Source organism: Myotis brandtii, unplaced genomic scaffold (assembly GCF_000412655.1).
Source record: "Myotis brandtii unplaced genomic scaffold, ASM41265v1 scaffold433, whole genome shotgun sequence".
NCBI classification, from domain to species: domain Eukaryota; kingdom Metazoa; phylum Chordata; class Mammalia; order Chiroptera; family Vespertilionidae; genus Myotis; species Myotis brandtii.
Window position 1 is genome coordinate 997371 of NW_005366559.1, and position 16233 is coordinate 1013603.

The window sequence follows — 16233 nt, forward strand, 5'->3', positions numbered from 1 at the left end:
AGGGGCCGATGGGGGAAAAGGGTGAACAGGAGAAAGGCTGAGGGATCTGTGCTCCTACGACGGAACAATGCTGTCACCCCACGTCCAGAACAAGCCCGCGCTGCAGGAACTGTCCCTCCCTCCTAACAAGGTGACTCTGCAGCTTTCCCGTTACAGCAGCAGCAGGGCCGGGGCAGCATCACACAGCACATTCTGACCACAGAACCGGCCCTGAGCTTGCGTTTACCCAGCCCTCTGTCTGCACACACTCGGGGAGAGGAGACAGTCTGGTCCCCGACACACCCGACCATCAGGGCAAGAAAGACAGCGGGCTCTCGGGGAACAAAACGCGCTCCCTCGGTGAACGTGGTGACTTCTCCGAGCAGGAGCTCCGGTGCCTGGCACTCGGGATGCACCCACCTTGTTCGCCGCATCCCTGGCCTGCTGGATTAGCTCCCGGATGTGGTCCACGTTGTCGGAGATGTTGCCCAGGGGCAACAGCTGCTGGTTGATGCTTTCAATCTTGCTCAGAAGATCAGGCAGCTTGTTGGTTAGTTTCCTTACTGTCGGTGAGATGAGGAAACGGACATTGATGAGTGTGAGCCGAGAAGGTTAAACACAGATGCTCCTGGTGACAGCACTGGTCAAGGGGTGTGTTTGGGTTCCAATGTCGAACAGGAGGACGCCCATACCTTTTCTAAACACGCCAGGGACTTTATTCTGCAGCCACATGTCAAACCATCTCTCTCGACCACTTTAGGAAAAATACATCTTGGTTTTCTAACCCTGAAGCTCAATCATGATTCAGGGACCTCCCCCTCTCCTCTATAAAAGGGGAATCTGCAGAGTGTTAATGGGTCCTGCCCGGTCCTTCTAACGAACAGAGCACCTCCTGCCTGTACTCTTTGAATTAGTTTTTCGAAACTGTGTTCTCATGTTTTAATGTCTAAGATCGTACTTGATCAGGGAGGAACTTAAAGTGACCAGAGCACAGGACGGGGAGACCATGGATCACCTCCCTGGCCCCGAACGCCCGGCACCTGAGCTGTCCGCGTCGGTGAGTGCCTGGTTGAAGTCTTCGCTGCGGGTGCTCCCGTAGGCGTCCTTAATCCTCCCCACGTCCTCCTGGATGGGGTGCAGCCCCCCCAGGACCGCGTCTGTGACGTCGTTGGCACTTCTGACCATGCTCCTGGCGCTGCTGATCATGCTGTCGATGCCATCTAACGCACAAACAGGGAGGGTGAGTGTCTGAGCCGCCCAGCAGGAGCGGCCGGGCAGGGGGCGGGGGCTCAGGGCACGCGGACCTCTCGTCATCCCACGAAGGTCATCGCGGAAGGTGGTGACATTGGCGTGCATCGTCCCTTTCTGAACCGTCATCATTTTCAAAGTTTGCTGGAGGTTGTTCAGAGCCGGACTGATTTCTAAAGCGAAATGGAGCACGAAGAGGCAGTTACTCTGTGAAGTTTGATCCCTGAGGGTGTTAGTGGCCCTGAGGTAGCCGGGGTCTGCACAGCGTGGAGCAGACCTGCATGTAAGGGGTCCCCCACAGATGCCACCGCTTGTGCCTAGACCCCCGGCTCCGGGGTCCTCTGGTGAGAGAGGTAGGAGCAGGTCGAGGCCGCGGTCCAGCTCCTGGGAATCCGCATGCAGAGAGGGAGAGGCTAGGACCCCCGAGGGCTTCTCTCCGCGCTGTCAGGACAGACGGCCCTGCTTCGGGAGGAGGGGCCCCGTCCCAGCACAAAGTGCCGCGTCTGACACGGGTCGGGGCTGAATGCTCGTGCATATTTACTTTATTTCTTAAAAAATATTGTTATTGATTTCAGAGAGGAAGGCTGAGGGAGGGAGAGAGGGAGAGAGAGAGAGAGAGAGAGAGAGAGAGAGACATCCATGATGAGAGAGAATCATGGATCGGCTGCTTCCTGCACGCCCCCCACTGGGGATTGAGCCCCCAACCCATGCATGTGCCCTTGACTGGACTCGAACCCAGAACCCTTCAGCCTGCAGGCCGACGCTCTATCCATTGAGCCAAACCGGCCAGGACACTAGTATGTATGTACTGAATGAATGAATGACTGTGAGGGAATGAACATCTGAATGCAGACAGGAGGCCTCTTCCGGCTCAGAGAGTGAGAAAGGCATGCTGCACCCCAGCTTTGTGCCAGCAAACACACACGTGGGCACTGCTTGTTCCTGCTCATTTCCAAACCGAAAATGAGCTACATTTAGAGAATCCCGTGAAGGGAACAGCGCTCACAGGCACTCCTAGGGGGTAAGACTGCCATGTGGGGTCGGGGAAAATGACCAGGGAATGTTTTAAGATCAAACTGATGGTGGGTGACGGCTTAAGTGATGGCTCTAGGGCTGGTTTAAACAGCACTGTAGACAAAAAGCATACCATCTCTCTTGCACTTGAAGCTAAAACAACAACAACAAACTCAGAGATACGAGAGTAGGCTGGTGGTTGCCAGAGGAGGGGGTGGGGGTGGGAGAAACGGATGAAGGGGTCAAACGGTGAAAAAGGGTAAATTAATGAAGCTGGTAGAAAACAAACCAAAAAAAAGGAACAGCGTGCTTAGCAGCCTAAGCCTGTTTAAACCCTGACTCACTTCTTAGCTCACTTCCATAGGGAGCAGATGTCACACAAAAACATGTTAATTCTTGAAATTTGCTAGGCAAATGATTACATGTCAATACATATTTTTTGTATTTTATTTTTCATGCACTTAATTTTTAAAGATGAAAGAAAGAGAAAGTTGCTGGCAGAAGCCACCATAACTCTGCAAGGACTCAGGGGCAAAGGGAGGCCCTGGGCCTTCAGGTGGCTGCTGGGCCACGAGTGACCATCAGGGGCCAGAGGAAATCGAGACAGCGTTTTCACAACGCAGGAGTTTGGTGACTTTGAGACGCATTAAATAAAAGGAAATGTTTCGATGATAAAATCTAAGTGAAAACTCTCACGCTTCCCAGGGGCAGTGGCTTTGATGCGTTTAATTGCTAAGAGTCAGGACTTAAATTCTGAAGCAGCTCCTCAATGACCTGGAATGACCTTCACCTTAAATAGGAAACCAGCACGTGGGAGGGGGAGGGGGTCCCTAGGGGGCGGGGGCATCTGTAATACTCTCCACAGTGAAGGTAAATTGAAAAGAAGAAGAAACCAGCTCTGCACACGCCTCTACGCTATGTGGGTTCCCAGTGCCACGGCCACAGTAGGTTAACGTCAGTAGCCCCCAAAGGCCAGGCCTAAACAGGCTGGTCGCCCTCAAGGTTCACCTGCAGTCATGAGGCTCTAGTTAGGTCAGTTCACGCTGGAATCCTGGGCAGGAACACCAAGTCTACAAACAGACCCTGGTTCACCCACCTGCCCCGGCGCTGGGATTCAGGGGGCCTTTCCGGGCTGCCTCTCCCTCCCCCAGAGGAGTATAATCCAGCCCCCGACGGTATCCTGACCCCCCTCGCCCCAATACCTTGCTGCAGCTTGCTCTGTGTCGTCTGGGCTTTGGTTAACAGCGCGTCGCTGTCGGAGCTCAGGGTCCTGGCTTTGGATGGAAGGTCTTCCTTTATCACGGTCTGAAAGCCAAGCGTGAGTCAGCTGAAGCAGGTGGCACAGCTTAGGAAGCCCCCATCTTTCATCTTTAAAGAATGAGGCTTGATGGTGAAGAGGAGGTTTAAAAAGACTGTTCCTTAAGGGAGAGAGTTAGGGGTCTCGGTGGACCCCTGTGGCGTGGGGAAGCGGGCCATCTCGGTGACGTGCTAATGGCACACCTAGCACACCTGTCCCCTGTGCTCACTGTCCCTGGTACAGTTCCCTCCGCAGTAACTGAGGACAGACTGAGCTGCTTTTAGGTTTCAGTCTTTGGGAGATGAAAGCCTTCAACCTTCTAATAAGGCCTGTCCCTACTTCTTTGGTATTTAACAGCTTGTTCTACTAGGAAGTTATAATTTAAAGTAATAATTATATGTCGATCTATATCTACATCTATATCTACATCTATATCTACCTCTCTCATCTCTATCTCTATCTCTCTTTATCTCTATCTCCATCTCCACCTCATCTGTATCTCCATCTCTATCTATCTATTCCTTGGTGCACAGAGAAGGAAATAGAAAGCCGTCATCTCAGAGGAGAGGGCACCTAGAGAAGGTGCCCGTGCAGGCAGGTGCCCACCTGGAGTGCAGACTCAGAGGCACTGGACGCCTTGTCAGCCGCGTCCTCGGCCGCCTTGATGGCGTTGAGGATGTTCTCGTAGGCGGTGGCCGCGTCCACTGCACAGCGCACCAGCTCATCGGTGCTGGCGTTCCGCTGAATCCTGGAGGGAGTGCGGTGCTCAGCAGCGCCCCCTGCCCGTGCCGACCCCCATGCACCTGCTAAGTGGACACCTGGGACCTGGGTCCTGCAGCTCTCACACCTCCCCCCTGTCCTCTACCCCCCCGCCCCCCCGCTCTTCACCTGGAACCAGCCCCTGTTGTAGGAGGGATTGGACCTGGGCCTGGGCCTGCCCTCCACCCTGTTCTGGAGGCCCAGCCCGCCCAGGGGGTTTCACCCCAGCCCAGCAGGTCCTCACATGGGGGGCCCACACTCACTCTTCCAGCTGCTTGGCCAGCTCCTGCAAGGCCTGCGCGTGTGCCTCCGCCCGTGCCACCAGCGCCGCGTTGCCGGCTGATGCGGAGAGCGCGCCCGCTTTGTCCCTGAGCTCCCGCCTCGCTTCGCTCACTGTGGCCGCGAGGTTTTTATAGTCCTGTTTCCCGAGTGAACACAGACAAGCCATTTAGCACAGAACATGCGTGCATTTCCTGAGCGCTGCCCTAAGTGGCACGTCCCACGAAGCCACAGGAAGAAACGTGCTTTCTAAGCCCCTTCCCTCCCCAGTCGTCCTAGGGTACTTAGTGGTGCTCGCGCACTCGCCATTCGAACATTTATCACCATTTGAGCATTTTCCTTGAGGGGCGTCCCCGCTGGTGAATTCTGTAACCGCGCTGTTACCACGGGCGTGAAGTCGTACCAAACGAAAACACTTTTTGTCTCATTTGCACATAGCGATCATAAGATACATCTCCAAAATGCCATCTGTATCAGTCCTAGTGTTTTCTGCTAACAAAGGTGGCTTGGCATTTTGAAAGTGCCGTTTCAAAATGACGAAATTATGCAAGCAGCATCTGCTCATGGCAGACAATACGAACGGACGAGGAGAACATGCCATCCACCCCTCCGCCCGGGGCACCCTCCTGGCATGGTGGCCTATCTCCTCCCCACTGATGCCACGTCCTGGAGAGAACCAGGCCGGCCTGCCCGGCGCTTCCCTGCCCTGTGGCTTCGGTGGTTTCCGATTTTTCTAGAGAAGGAGCACTGCCTCACCTCCTGGCTCTTCTCCATCAGCTGCAGCAGGATGTTGGTCTGCAGTAAGGAGGCGTCGGCCGCGGCCAGCGACTTGGTGAACTCGCTCTGCAGGGAGTTCATTTCTCTCACTTGTCTCTGGGGAGAATGAAGAGAGTATTGGCGGGAGCGCAGACTATGTCGTCAGCAGGCGCAGGCCTGCTCATGGAGACCAGCACAGGAGCAATCTCAGTCAGAATGCGTTCTGGGACTAAGAGGGAGGGACACTGTTCTCCCTGCGGCGGCGCCGTCCTGGTTCCCTCAGGCCAGAGAAACAGCAGTTACCATTCTGACCGGGGTTTCTATCGGGGGCCTCTCAGGCCTGGAGGACAGGGAACTAAGCTCCGAGTGTGGAGAAGAATGAGGGATTTTCAAAGTTACAGGCATGTGTTCCTCACTCCTATGTATGCACAATAGCTGGCAGAGAATTTGAATGCTATATATAATTCACCAGTTCTTTGTAGGACTTGTTATATATTTGATGTCAGAGAGGAAGGGAGAGAGAGAAACATCAATGATGGGAGTGAATCATTGATCAGCTGTCTCCTGCACGCCCCACACTGGGGATCGAGCCCGCAACCAGGGCATGTGCCCCAACCAGAATCGAACGGTGACCTCCTGGTTCATAGGTCAACCCTCAACCACTGAGCCACGCCAGCCGGGAACCAAGTTCTTTTTGGAATCAGTCCTATGCTGTTCCACTCAGGTCTTCCTGTCCTTTCCTAACCTCTCACGCTCCTGTTGCTGGTTTTGCACACAATGCTCACCACTGGGAACGCGCTCGACAGCATCGCGGGCCCACAGTCCTGCCCGATCAGCTCCAGATGAGGCCTGTGTTCCATTTACTTCCAGAAAAGCAGGTCATGGTTTAACATGCCCCTGCTGGTGATTGTGACCATGATGTTCACGCATCTGACAGAAGTTACTTAAAACATATTATGTACGCCCGGCCGGCGTGGCTCAGGGGTTGCACGTCACTCTCGGAACCAGGAGGTCACAGTTTGATTCCTGGTCAGGGCACAGTGTGGGGCGTGCAGGAGGCAGTTGATCAATGGTTCTCTCTCATCATTGATGTTCTCACTCTCTCCTCCCTTCCTCTCTGAAATCAATAAAAATATATTTAAATAAACATACTATATACTTTGAATGAATAACAGTATGAGTTTAGTTTCTCATCTACTCGGTAACATTATTCCTTTAGGACTCTGGCAGCCGGGTGGGGTGGGGGGTGCTCTCCTTTCTCTGTGGTTTAAGTTCAGAATCTTTTCTGGCAACTGAGGACTTTTGCACTTGATGCCTTAATGCCTCGTTCCTGCTTGATTAGAGGGTTCCCCACGCAGAGAGGTGCATACAGACTAGATGCACAGACAGTCCTGGCTATGCCATTTAATCCACAAGAGAGCCGTCACCCTTCTTCTGTCCTAGTGACCGTGGGCAGATGCCGTTGGGACTCACCTGGATGGACTCCAAAGCCCGCTCACTGTCCTGGTTGAGGCCAGTGGCCTTCCTGGCCTGGGCGGCTGCCTCCTGCAGTGCAGCCCGGAGGCCCGAGAGTCTGGCCTCGTAGTCATTTAAGGAGTCCCGGATGCTCTGAGCAAGCCCACTGTGCTCCCCCGGGCGGGTGTCCAGCCAGCTCCTGACCCGGTGCAGCACTGAAACACACACAACAGGAGATGCGCACGGCCGCTACGTTACAGAGGCTGCAGAGGAGAACTGAGCTTCTAAACATGTCATGACCCTCCTCGAATCTGCGAGGGGACGGGAAAGGAACTGACATGCAGGCAGCACCTGCTCTGTCGTCGTACCCGTTGCCTCACTAACGTTTGTGCTCATCACGTGAGAACAGGAGTGACTCATCCTCACGTTTCCCATAAGGACACGGAGACTGGGAAACAAGGCGATGACCCAGGAGTGCACGGCGGCCACGCGGGACCAGACGAGGTCTGCAGAGTCCTCAGCACGTGCCCCTCCTCCCTCCGTGCCGGCTCCTTGCAGGTCAAGGCCAGGCTAATTTTAACATTTAAACAGCACAGACGCTGAAAGAAAGCTGCTACTGCCTGTGTCGGTGATCAATGAGCCAGGGATAACTTTATTTTCCTAGAGAATGATGAACGGCATTTGAAAAAATATGCTCCACACTAATATTTCTCAGTTTTCAGCTAACGAGGCATTTCCCCTAATTAAATTAAAACTTTAGGTATATTCCGTTCACGTCTACTCTGTCCATTTTTTGTTTTTGCAAATAATAATGGTAATATCCGTTAGTAATTCAAACCCTGATGGGGGTGGGGTAACCTTTCAAAAATGATACAACGAGAAAGTTGGGAGGAGCTGGAGGGGAGAAGGACGGACATGCAGTAAAATGGAGCAGGGTGTCTGCGTCTACGATCTTAGGAGGAGACCCCCTTCTGCCTGATGGTGAGATGTCACCTTCCACATCCTCTCAGGGGTGTGGACGGCTGCCCTTTCACCCCAGGCCTCTCCAACGTGACAGACACGGAAGCTGGACCCCTCCACTTGGTTCTGGGGACTCGGTCTTGCACTTGGCACCTGGGATTTCAAACGGATCAGAATGGGCGGGTGTAAGAGTGGGGAACGCCCTTACGCAGCTGCGCCTCTCTTTTCTCAGCCTCTGCGTCTCTCAGGTTCCTTGCAAAGTCGCGGCCCCTCAGCTCCTTCAGCATGCGCTGGGCGTCGGCCAGCTTCCTGGGGATCTCGCCGGGGGGCAGGGTGTGTCCTCCTGGGTCTGCCCCCGAGACCTGCCTCAGCAGGACTGGAGAACAGCAAGGAGGGTTAGACTGGGCGTTCCGGGCTCCAGCAGACGATGTACAATAGGTAGGTATTTTTTAGGGTTCATATTAGATTTTTAAACATTTTTAACTGATTTTTAGAGAGAAGGGAAGTGAGAGGGATAGAGAGAGAGAAACACCATCCACCAGCTGCTCCTGCACGCCCCCAACTGAGGATCAAGCCCACAACTCGGGTACGTGCCCAGACCGGGGATTGAACCATGACCTCCTGGTTCCTAGGTCGGACGCTCAGCCCTGAGCCACAGGCTCGGCAGTATTAGTTGTTTTATTACCACTATAGGATATAGGATCTTCCTCATGATGTTGAACTTAAAGGAAAACCTTTCCGAGTGCAGACACAGGTTAAGTAACATAAAACAGTTAACGGATCATCGGACTGAGTCACTGCTTACCGTGCACATTGCGGACGACATTTTTAATCTTTGTGTCCAGCTCTTTGGCGCTTTGGGCTGTCCGATCAAGGTTGTTATATAACGTTTGTGCTTTTCTGGAGTTTATTTGAACCTACATGAAAAAATAAATGGATGAGCAAACAAACTACGTTAATGGGGCGGGGGGTGAATTAACAATATTTTGAAAGTACAAACGAAAAGGTAATGTTATTGACCTAACACATTACCTTTTCTTGCAAAGTGTCAAATTCACGATTCAGATGACTGAGTTCCTGTTCCAAGCCATCCACCTTTGAGCCTTGGTGTGAAACGGCGGAGCGGTAGTTGAGCAGCTGGTTCTGAAAGTCAATCACAGAGTGGATCTTACTTTCAGCAGAAATTTGGGTTAAGTCCTATCAACTTGGTAAACCTGGTGATGACATGAAAGGCTCATTAGCAAGACCAACGCTGGTTCCGCAGGAAGAAACATGGTTCTTTGAAATAGGCTGCATGAAGAACCTACTTTCTTTTTTAAATTTTTTTATTGATTTCAGAGAGGAAGAGGGGGGAGAGGGAGAGAGAGAGAGAGAAACATCAATGATGAGAGAGAATAACTGAGAGAAACACCGTCCATCAGCTGCCTCCTGCACGTCCCACAATGGGGATCAAGCCCACAATCCAGGCCTGTGCCCTGATCGGGAGTCGAACCCTGACCTCCTGGTTCATAGGTTGACGCTCAACCCCTGAGCCACGCCGGCTGGGCAAGAACCTACTTTCTGATATAAATGGTGACACAGCTCTACAATAAAAATGGCAACGTTTAAAAAGTGAAAGGATAAGAGATACTTTGCTTGAATGAATAACCTATAGAAATGAGAGTGACACCACTTACCTGATGTATTAGTTTCCAGATTCTATAATACATTCAGCTGCTTGTAACCTATTGTTACCTTATAACATGAGAGCCGGGCCCGTGGCTACTTTATTGAAGGGACCCTGAGAGGCAAAGCTGGTGGGGCAACAGGGGAACCCAGGCTGAGAGACGGACGCCTCGTCTTACAAATGAGGCAAAGGAAGCAGGGAAGGTGGGCGGCTGGTCCATGCCAGGGCTGCAGAGCCCACAGGCTTCCCTGGAAACGTCATCAAACATTTAAAGAAGAATTAACAACAATTTTACACAAATCTGTTTTTGAGTCTTCTCAATGCAAAAGACTGTATGAGAAAAATAGCCCAGACACATTCAGGAAGTCAGGCATGTCCACTGGGAAGTGCTACTTTTGTGTGTTTACTAATATGTTCCATCAGTAACAATGTGTTAGTCTACGTGAAACAAGTCAGAAAGAGAAGGCAAATACTGTATGGCTCCACTTATATGTGGAACCTAAAACACAAAACAAATGAACAAATAAAACAAAACAGAAAGGGGTTCGTGGATACAGAGAACAGAGAGATGATTGCCAGAGGGGGTGATGGGGGGGAGGGGGGACAGAAAAGGTGAAGGGGAGTAAAGGTTAAAAACTTTCATTTATATTGCCTGGCCGGCGTGGCTTAGTGGCTGAGCGTCAACCTATGAACCCGGAGGTCACGGTTTGATTCCTGGTCAGGGCACAGGCCTGGGTTGTGGGCTCGATCCCCAGAGTGGGGCGTGCAGGAGGCAACCGATCCATGGTTCTCTCTCCTCACTGATGTTTCTCTCTCTCCCCCTCTCCCTTCCTCTCTGAAATCAATAAAAATATATATTTTAGAAAACACACAACAACTTCCATTTATAGAATAAATAGGTCCCGGAAGTAACAGGCAGCACGGAGAAAACGGTCAACACGCTGTCCCCGCTCTGTGGTGACAGGCGACCAGACCTGCCGTGGCGATCGCTGTGTCACCCCCATGAAGCCACGACCACACTGCAGGCAACTGCACCTCAATGAGAGCCCGACCTCCATGGGGGCAGAGGCAGGAGGGGAGCCGACCTCCTTCCTGCTTGAGGACCGTCACTCAGGAGCATCTACTCCCCCGGGTCTCACCCCCAGCGTCTGCCGGGCCCCAGGCTGCTCACCCGCAGGTCCTCGGTCTGGGTCTCCAGGAGCCCCATCTGCTGCCGCGTGCCCGCACTGGCGCTCAGCCCCTGCAGCTGCGACTTGACGAGGCGGAGCTCGTCCTCCAGGGCGGCGAGGTCGTTCAGGAGGGTCACGACGCAGCTGTCGCAGTCTGTGGGGCCACAACCAAAGGCACGTGCTCTGCAGGCTGGGCCACAGGCGTGCAAACAGGCCCGAGGGCTCCACAGGCCAGTTAACAGGCCCTGGACCAACAGGCAAACATCACAGCCCTAGACCTCTTGGGGGGACGCAGACTCTGAAAGGGGAGGCCTCTAGGCAGGCTGCGTCTTAGAAAGAAGTGGGGTGGGGGGAGGTGGGAACGGTACAAACGCCCAGTTATAAGATACGGGAGTCCTGGGGATGTAAGGTGTAGCGTGGCGACTAGAGTTAACGATACTCTCGCATAGTTGAAAGTTGCTAAAAGAGTAGAAGTTTTCATCACAGGAAAACAAATTTCTATGTAAGATGATGGATGTTAACTAAACTTCTTGTGATAATTTTACTGTGTGTGTGTGTGTATACACCAAATCATTGTGTTGTACACCTTAAACCAGTGGTCGGCATACTGCGGCCCCTTGAGTGTGGCTCTTCCACAAAATACCACGTGCGGGTGCGCATGTACAGCGCGATTGAAACTTCGTGGCCACACTCAAGGGGCCAAAGAAGCGCATGTGGCTCGAGAGCCGAAGTTTGCCGACCACTGCCTTAAATGAATACAATGTTGTGTTAATTATATCTCAATAAAACTGGAAAGAAAGAAAAAATGGTGAGTCTGTGTGAATTGTTGCTTATTTTATATGAGGGAACAATATTTCGTTATTTATTGCTATTTACCAGGCTTGTGATAAGAGATTTAGAAGAATTTCTCCCACAACCCTAGTGAGGTTGACCTAGTTATCATGTCCATTTTGCAAACGATGACTTGGAGAAGTTGGGTCACCTGCCCAAGGTCATACCGCTGCGGACAGAGGCTGGATTTGACCTTAAACAGCCCTCCTGCCCCCTCCTCCTGTTGCTTCCCCGGACTGGACACTGCGTGGTCCCGACGGGGGCTCAGGTCTCTCAGGAAGGAACGCACAGCGGGAGGGAGGGGCGCTGTCTGCACTCACCGTCACAGTCCTCGCCAGGGCCGCCGTCACTGGGCTCTTGGCTGAGGCAGTCTGAGGGGAGGATGGCCAAAGGAGACAGGGTCACATGCGCATCGTCACCTGCTTCCTGACGGCTTTCAGAAGAGCTGGTTTGCAAGGTTTCAGCCTCCACACTACCTGCCGTCACGGCTCTGCCCGCTCCCTCCCACCCCCGCCGCCGCGTGGGGAGCTTTCTCGTCTCCCGCCACCTTGCGGTAGGAGCTTCTCTTTGGCCTCTGGTTTTATACTCAGTTTCTTCTCTATGAATCAGCATCTATTCTTATAAATTAAACTCCTCATCGTTAGTGTGGCGTCCCTCTTCATGGGACAGCCTCCTGTACCCCTGCAGACATTCCTGCCAACCCCATGAAACAGAGGTCCCAGCAAAGCCATCAGAACTGAGGTTACGTTGGCTGCAACTCATGGACATGGACAAGTGCGGGATTGCAGAGGATAGGGGGGATGGGTGGAGGTGGAAGAGGGCATAGAGGGGAAAATAAAGTAAAACAAAAATTTAAAAAATGAGTTGAAAACAATTTACTTTTTTCGAACCCTGGTTAGGATATATACAAGAAGTAACCAGTGAATGTTTAATAAGTGGATAAACAAATGGGTATTTCTCTCTCTTCCTCTCTCTCTGAAAGCAATACATTTTTTAAAAGCTGCATTTAAAAACCATTTACTTGTGCCTGCAACCAAGGTGCATGCCCTTGACTGGAATCAAACCTGGGACCCTTCAGTCCGCAGGCCAACGCTCTATCCAGTGAGCCAAACCAGTTAGGGCGACATTTTATTTTTACTCGAGTGACAAAATGCCCAATTCTGGAAACAGCCTCGTTATTGTCAACATGTGCCTCGGGTAAGCTTCCCGTGCGTTTGGGTGCATTCGGCAAACGAACGCACTTGATCGCCATGTTCGTTAGGAGACAGGAGTGGGAGGGTTAGAAGAAAAAGATATACAGTGCAACAGTGCTCAACGAGACATTCTGCGTGTCGGATAATTGATTACAGCACCATATATTAAAAAAAAAAAATAAAATAAAATAAAAACCATTTACTTACAGCAACCTACTCGAAATAAGTTACCCACCAGCGGAAAATGCCGCCTGGGCATTCCACCGGGTGTCGAAATAAAGGGCCGTTTGTTAGCTGGGGCACTAGGCTTCCTGACAGCGCTGACTGGGGCTCCTCGCCGCTCCTCTGCACCGGCCTGATACAGGCAGGTAACAGGGGTACCGGTGGATCTTACCTCCGGTCAGGGGGTCACAGCTGCCCAGATGGCCGTTATCACAGCTGCAAGGCTGGCAGCTACCTCCCAACTTCTGGGGATTCCCGAAGTATCCTGGCGCACACCTGTGCCAAGTACAGAAGAGGAGGAACACGCAAAGAGCTCAGCATTGCTCTCTCCCACTTCCTGCTCCAGCCCCGCCTGGGCTGTGGCACCCCATCAGAGGACGGCTCAGTGGGTTTTCAGGAATGTGTGTCTATGGCTTGAATGAGAATGTGAGAGTGGGGTGCAGGCAGAGACGCTGCCTTCCTCCTGGGCCCCCAGGAGGGCGAGCCCTCAGGGACCCCTATCGCCGGACGGCAGGTGAGCAACACGCACAAGGAGCCAGACACGCTATTATCATGAACACGCGCTGGCCTGGGAGGGATCACCAGCGGGCACGCGCTGACCGGGGAGGGATCACCAGCGGGCACGCGCTGACGTGGGAAGGTGCTGCTAACATACCGTTAGGTGAGAAAACAAGCCAAAGCAGAAGGAAAGAGAGGGGCTACAGTTGCTGTCAAGACAGCCTGCGCCTGCAGAAAGGCTGTGGGCACAGACAGCAGCCTTTCTCCGTGGTTTTCTAAGGGAGGACAGACGTGAGTGGGACTGTCAGGCCTCGGCCAGGTGTGGACAGAGGCCAGAGAGAGTGTGGTGGGCCTCCTCGGTTCCCTGCTCACCTGCATGACATCACCTTTATAATAAATATGTATTGATTTTAAGATAAAGTCATTTTAAATTTAAAAGCACGGTGTCCGTATGATGCGGCTGTTACACGGTTTCTTTTCCAAATACGTGTGCGCTACCTTCCCAGCCAGCTTACAAGGGCCTTCCGCTGCCCTCACAGTGCTCGGCTGTGCCGGCGTGTCGCTAACCCTAAAGTACTGCGTGGGGATGTAGAGGTGTGTGTGCGTGTGCGTGTGCGTGTGTGTGTAGGAGTGTCTAGGGCTGTGGGGATGTGTTTGCATGTTGGAGTATGTGTGTGTGTACAGGCGAGTAGGGATGTGTGTGGGGTAGGGGTGTGCATATGTAGGGGCAGAGGATGTAGGGATGAACTTAGATGGAGGTGGGGGATGTAGGGATATGTATGGGAGGAGGATGCAGGGATGTGGAGGGGAAGAGGTATATGGGAATATGAAGGGAAGGAGTATATAGGGGTGTGCACGGGGTAGGAGTGTGTAGGGGTGCATGTTGGGGAGCACATAGGACTATGGCCTATTGGACCTTATTCTCAAGTTTCTGAACAGTGTACACACAGGAAAGGGGAAGAAGTTAATGATTTGTTAAGTGAGCGTCTTGCATTTTTCCCAAGACCTTTTTCCAGCCTCAGGGAAACCACAGCCCCACCCCAGCTCTGAGCCCTGCCCACAGCCAGGTGCCTGCAGCGGCCCCCCTGCAGGAACCCCCCTGCAGAGCCCCCTCACCTGCAGGGCTCCCCCACCTGCAGGGCCCCCTCACCTGCAAGGCCCTCTCCCCTCTGCAGGGCTCCCCCACCTGCAGGGCTCCCCCCACCTGCAGAGCCCCCTCACCTGCAGAGCTCCCCCACCTGCAGAGCCCCCTCACCTGCAGGGCTCCCCCCACCTGCAGGGCCCTCTCCCACCTGCAGAGCCATCCCCCACCTGCAGGGCTCCCCCCACCTGCAGAGCCCCCTCACCTGCAGAGCTCCCCCACCTGCAGAGCCCCCCCACCTGCAGGGCTCCCCCACTTGTAGGGCTCCCCCCACCTGCAGAGCCCCCTGCAGAGCCCCCTCACCTGCAGGGCCCACCCCACCTGCAGGCTGGCTGGGGGCGGGGTGGGGGGGCAGAGGCAGAACCCACCTTTCGCACTGCGCTCCCGTGTAGCCAGGTTTGCAGGAACACTGCACGCTGCTCCCCGTCACAACGCAGCTCGTGGCGAAGCTTGAAGGAGACAGAACAAAGGCCGGTGAGAGTGGCATCGATGGGCCTCGGGCTCATTACTTTTGGCCACAAGGAGGCAGCGACAGGGACCAAGGGGCTGCTGCTTTGCTGAAGAACGTGTCTCCCACGGAGACGTGCAGAGACAATGAGGGATTCGTTCAGCCGCCGTCGGGCACATTTTGGTGAACAGGGACCAAAGGTGTTTGTTCTGTTCTGTTTTTGGCCTGAATTCCTTCCCCTAAGACGAGCAAAGCAGCTCACTGGGACGAGACGATGACAACAGCATTTTCCCAGAAATAACAAGGAAGGCATCAAACAAGCCTGGGCAGCTAGTTCTTTAGGAAAATGTTCTCCGTGTTTATTCTAGTTCTTTTACATCAGCACATGGCCTCTGGGAGAAAGCGGTGGAGGGGCCGGGCCGGAGCCCAGGGCACTGAGGCAGGAGCGTGGGGCCCCTTTGGGCTGTTTCCCAAGTCACGTTGTGGGATTCTCATTTCCCTTCTTTTAGTTCTCAACTGGCGTACATTTGAGAAGCTTTTAAAAATATGTACATATTTTATTGATTTCTGAGAGGAAAGGAGAGGGAGAGAGAGAAACATCAATGATGAGAGAGAATCACTGATCAGCTGCCTCCTGCATGCCCCCCACCCTGGCCTTTGCCCTGACCGGGAATTGAACCATGACCTTCTGGTTCATAGGTCAATGCTCAACCACTGAGCCACGCCAGCTGAGCTGAAAAGCTTAAAGAAAAAAAATAATAATAAGAGAAAAGATCGTGAAAAAAACCCCTTGAGAAATGTCTATCTCTGTGCTTTGAACATTCCGCTGTGTAAATCTGAGGGAAATGACTCCATTTACCATTTGCTGGTAAAAAAAAAAATAATAATAATTATCTATAATAATAAAAGAGTAATATGCTAATTAGACCGGATAGCCGAACGACCTTCTGGACGTCCTTCCAGATGACCTTCCGGATGAAGCTTTGGCTGCGAGGGCCGAGTCCCTTGCACGATTTTGTGCACTGGGCCTCTAGCAATAATAATAAAAATCTTATTTGGGAGCTTCTCTCGGCCGGCAGTGAAAGCCACAGCTCTAAGGGACAGTCGGAAACCCGCCAGCGGCACCCATCTTGCTGGAGGAGACTGGATACGGCTGGGCCGTCGGCTGATGCACTCACGGAAGATGAAAGCTTCCTCCATCGCGTGGGAACCCGCCGCCTCCACCCACTCCAGCCTCTGCTCCAACAAGTCTGGGCGGAGCGGGACGGATCTCCGATCCGGGCTGCTCAGCGGCAGGACCAGGCAGGCTGGCTGAGCA

General features: G+C 53.0%; 1 protein-coding gene across 1 annotated transcript in view; it reads right to left on the bottom strand.

Annotated features, from left to right (window-relative positions):
- Positions 1-16233, bottom strand: part of LAMA3 (laminin, alpha 3) — a 49200-nt gene that overhangs the window by 26261 nt on the left and 6706 nt on the right. The window contains exons 4-18 of the mRNA XM_005874312.2: positions 14836-14916; positions 13001-13104; positions 11734-11784; positions 10585-10736; positions 8780-8890; positions 8553-8664; positions 7956-8123; positions 6806-7002; positions 5333-5449; positions 4561-4715; positions 4145-4286; positions 3444-3546; positions 1284-1400; positions 1020-1199; positions 400-542 (exon numbers count right to left, since the gene is read on the bottom strand). Of these exons, the coding sequence (XP_005874374.1) occupies positions 400-542; positions 1020-1199; positions 1284-1400; positions 3444-3546; positions 4145-4286; positions 4561-4715; positions 5333-5449; positions 6806-7002; positions 7956-8123; positions 8553-8664; positions 8780-8890; positions 10585-10736; positions 11734-11784; positions 13001-13104; positions 14836-14916 (1933 nt within the window). The remainder of the gene's footprint in view (positions 1-399; positions 543-1019; positions 1200-1283; positions 1401-3443; positions 3547-4144; positions 4287-4560; positions 4716-5332; positions 5450-6805; positions 7003-7955; positions 8124-8552; positions 8665-8779; positions 8891-10584; positions 10737-11733; positions 11785-13000; positions 13105-14835; positions 14917-16233) is intronic.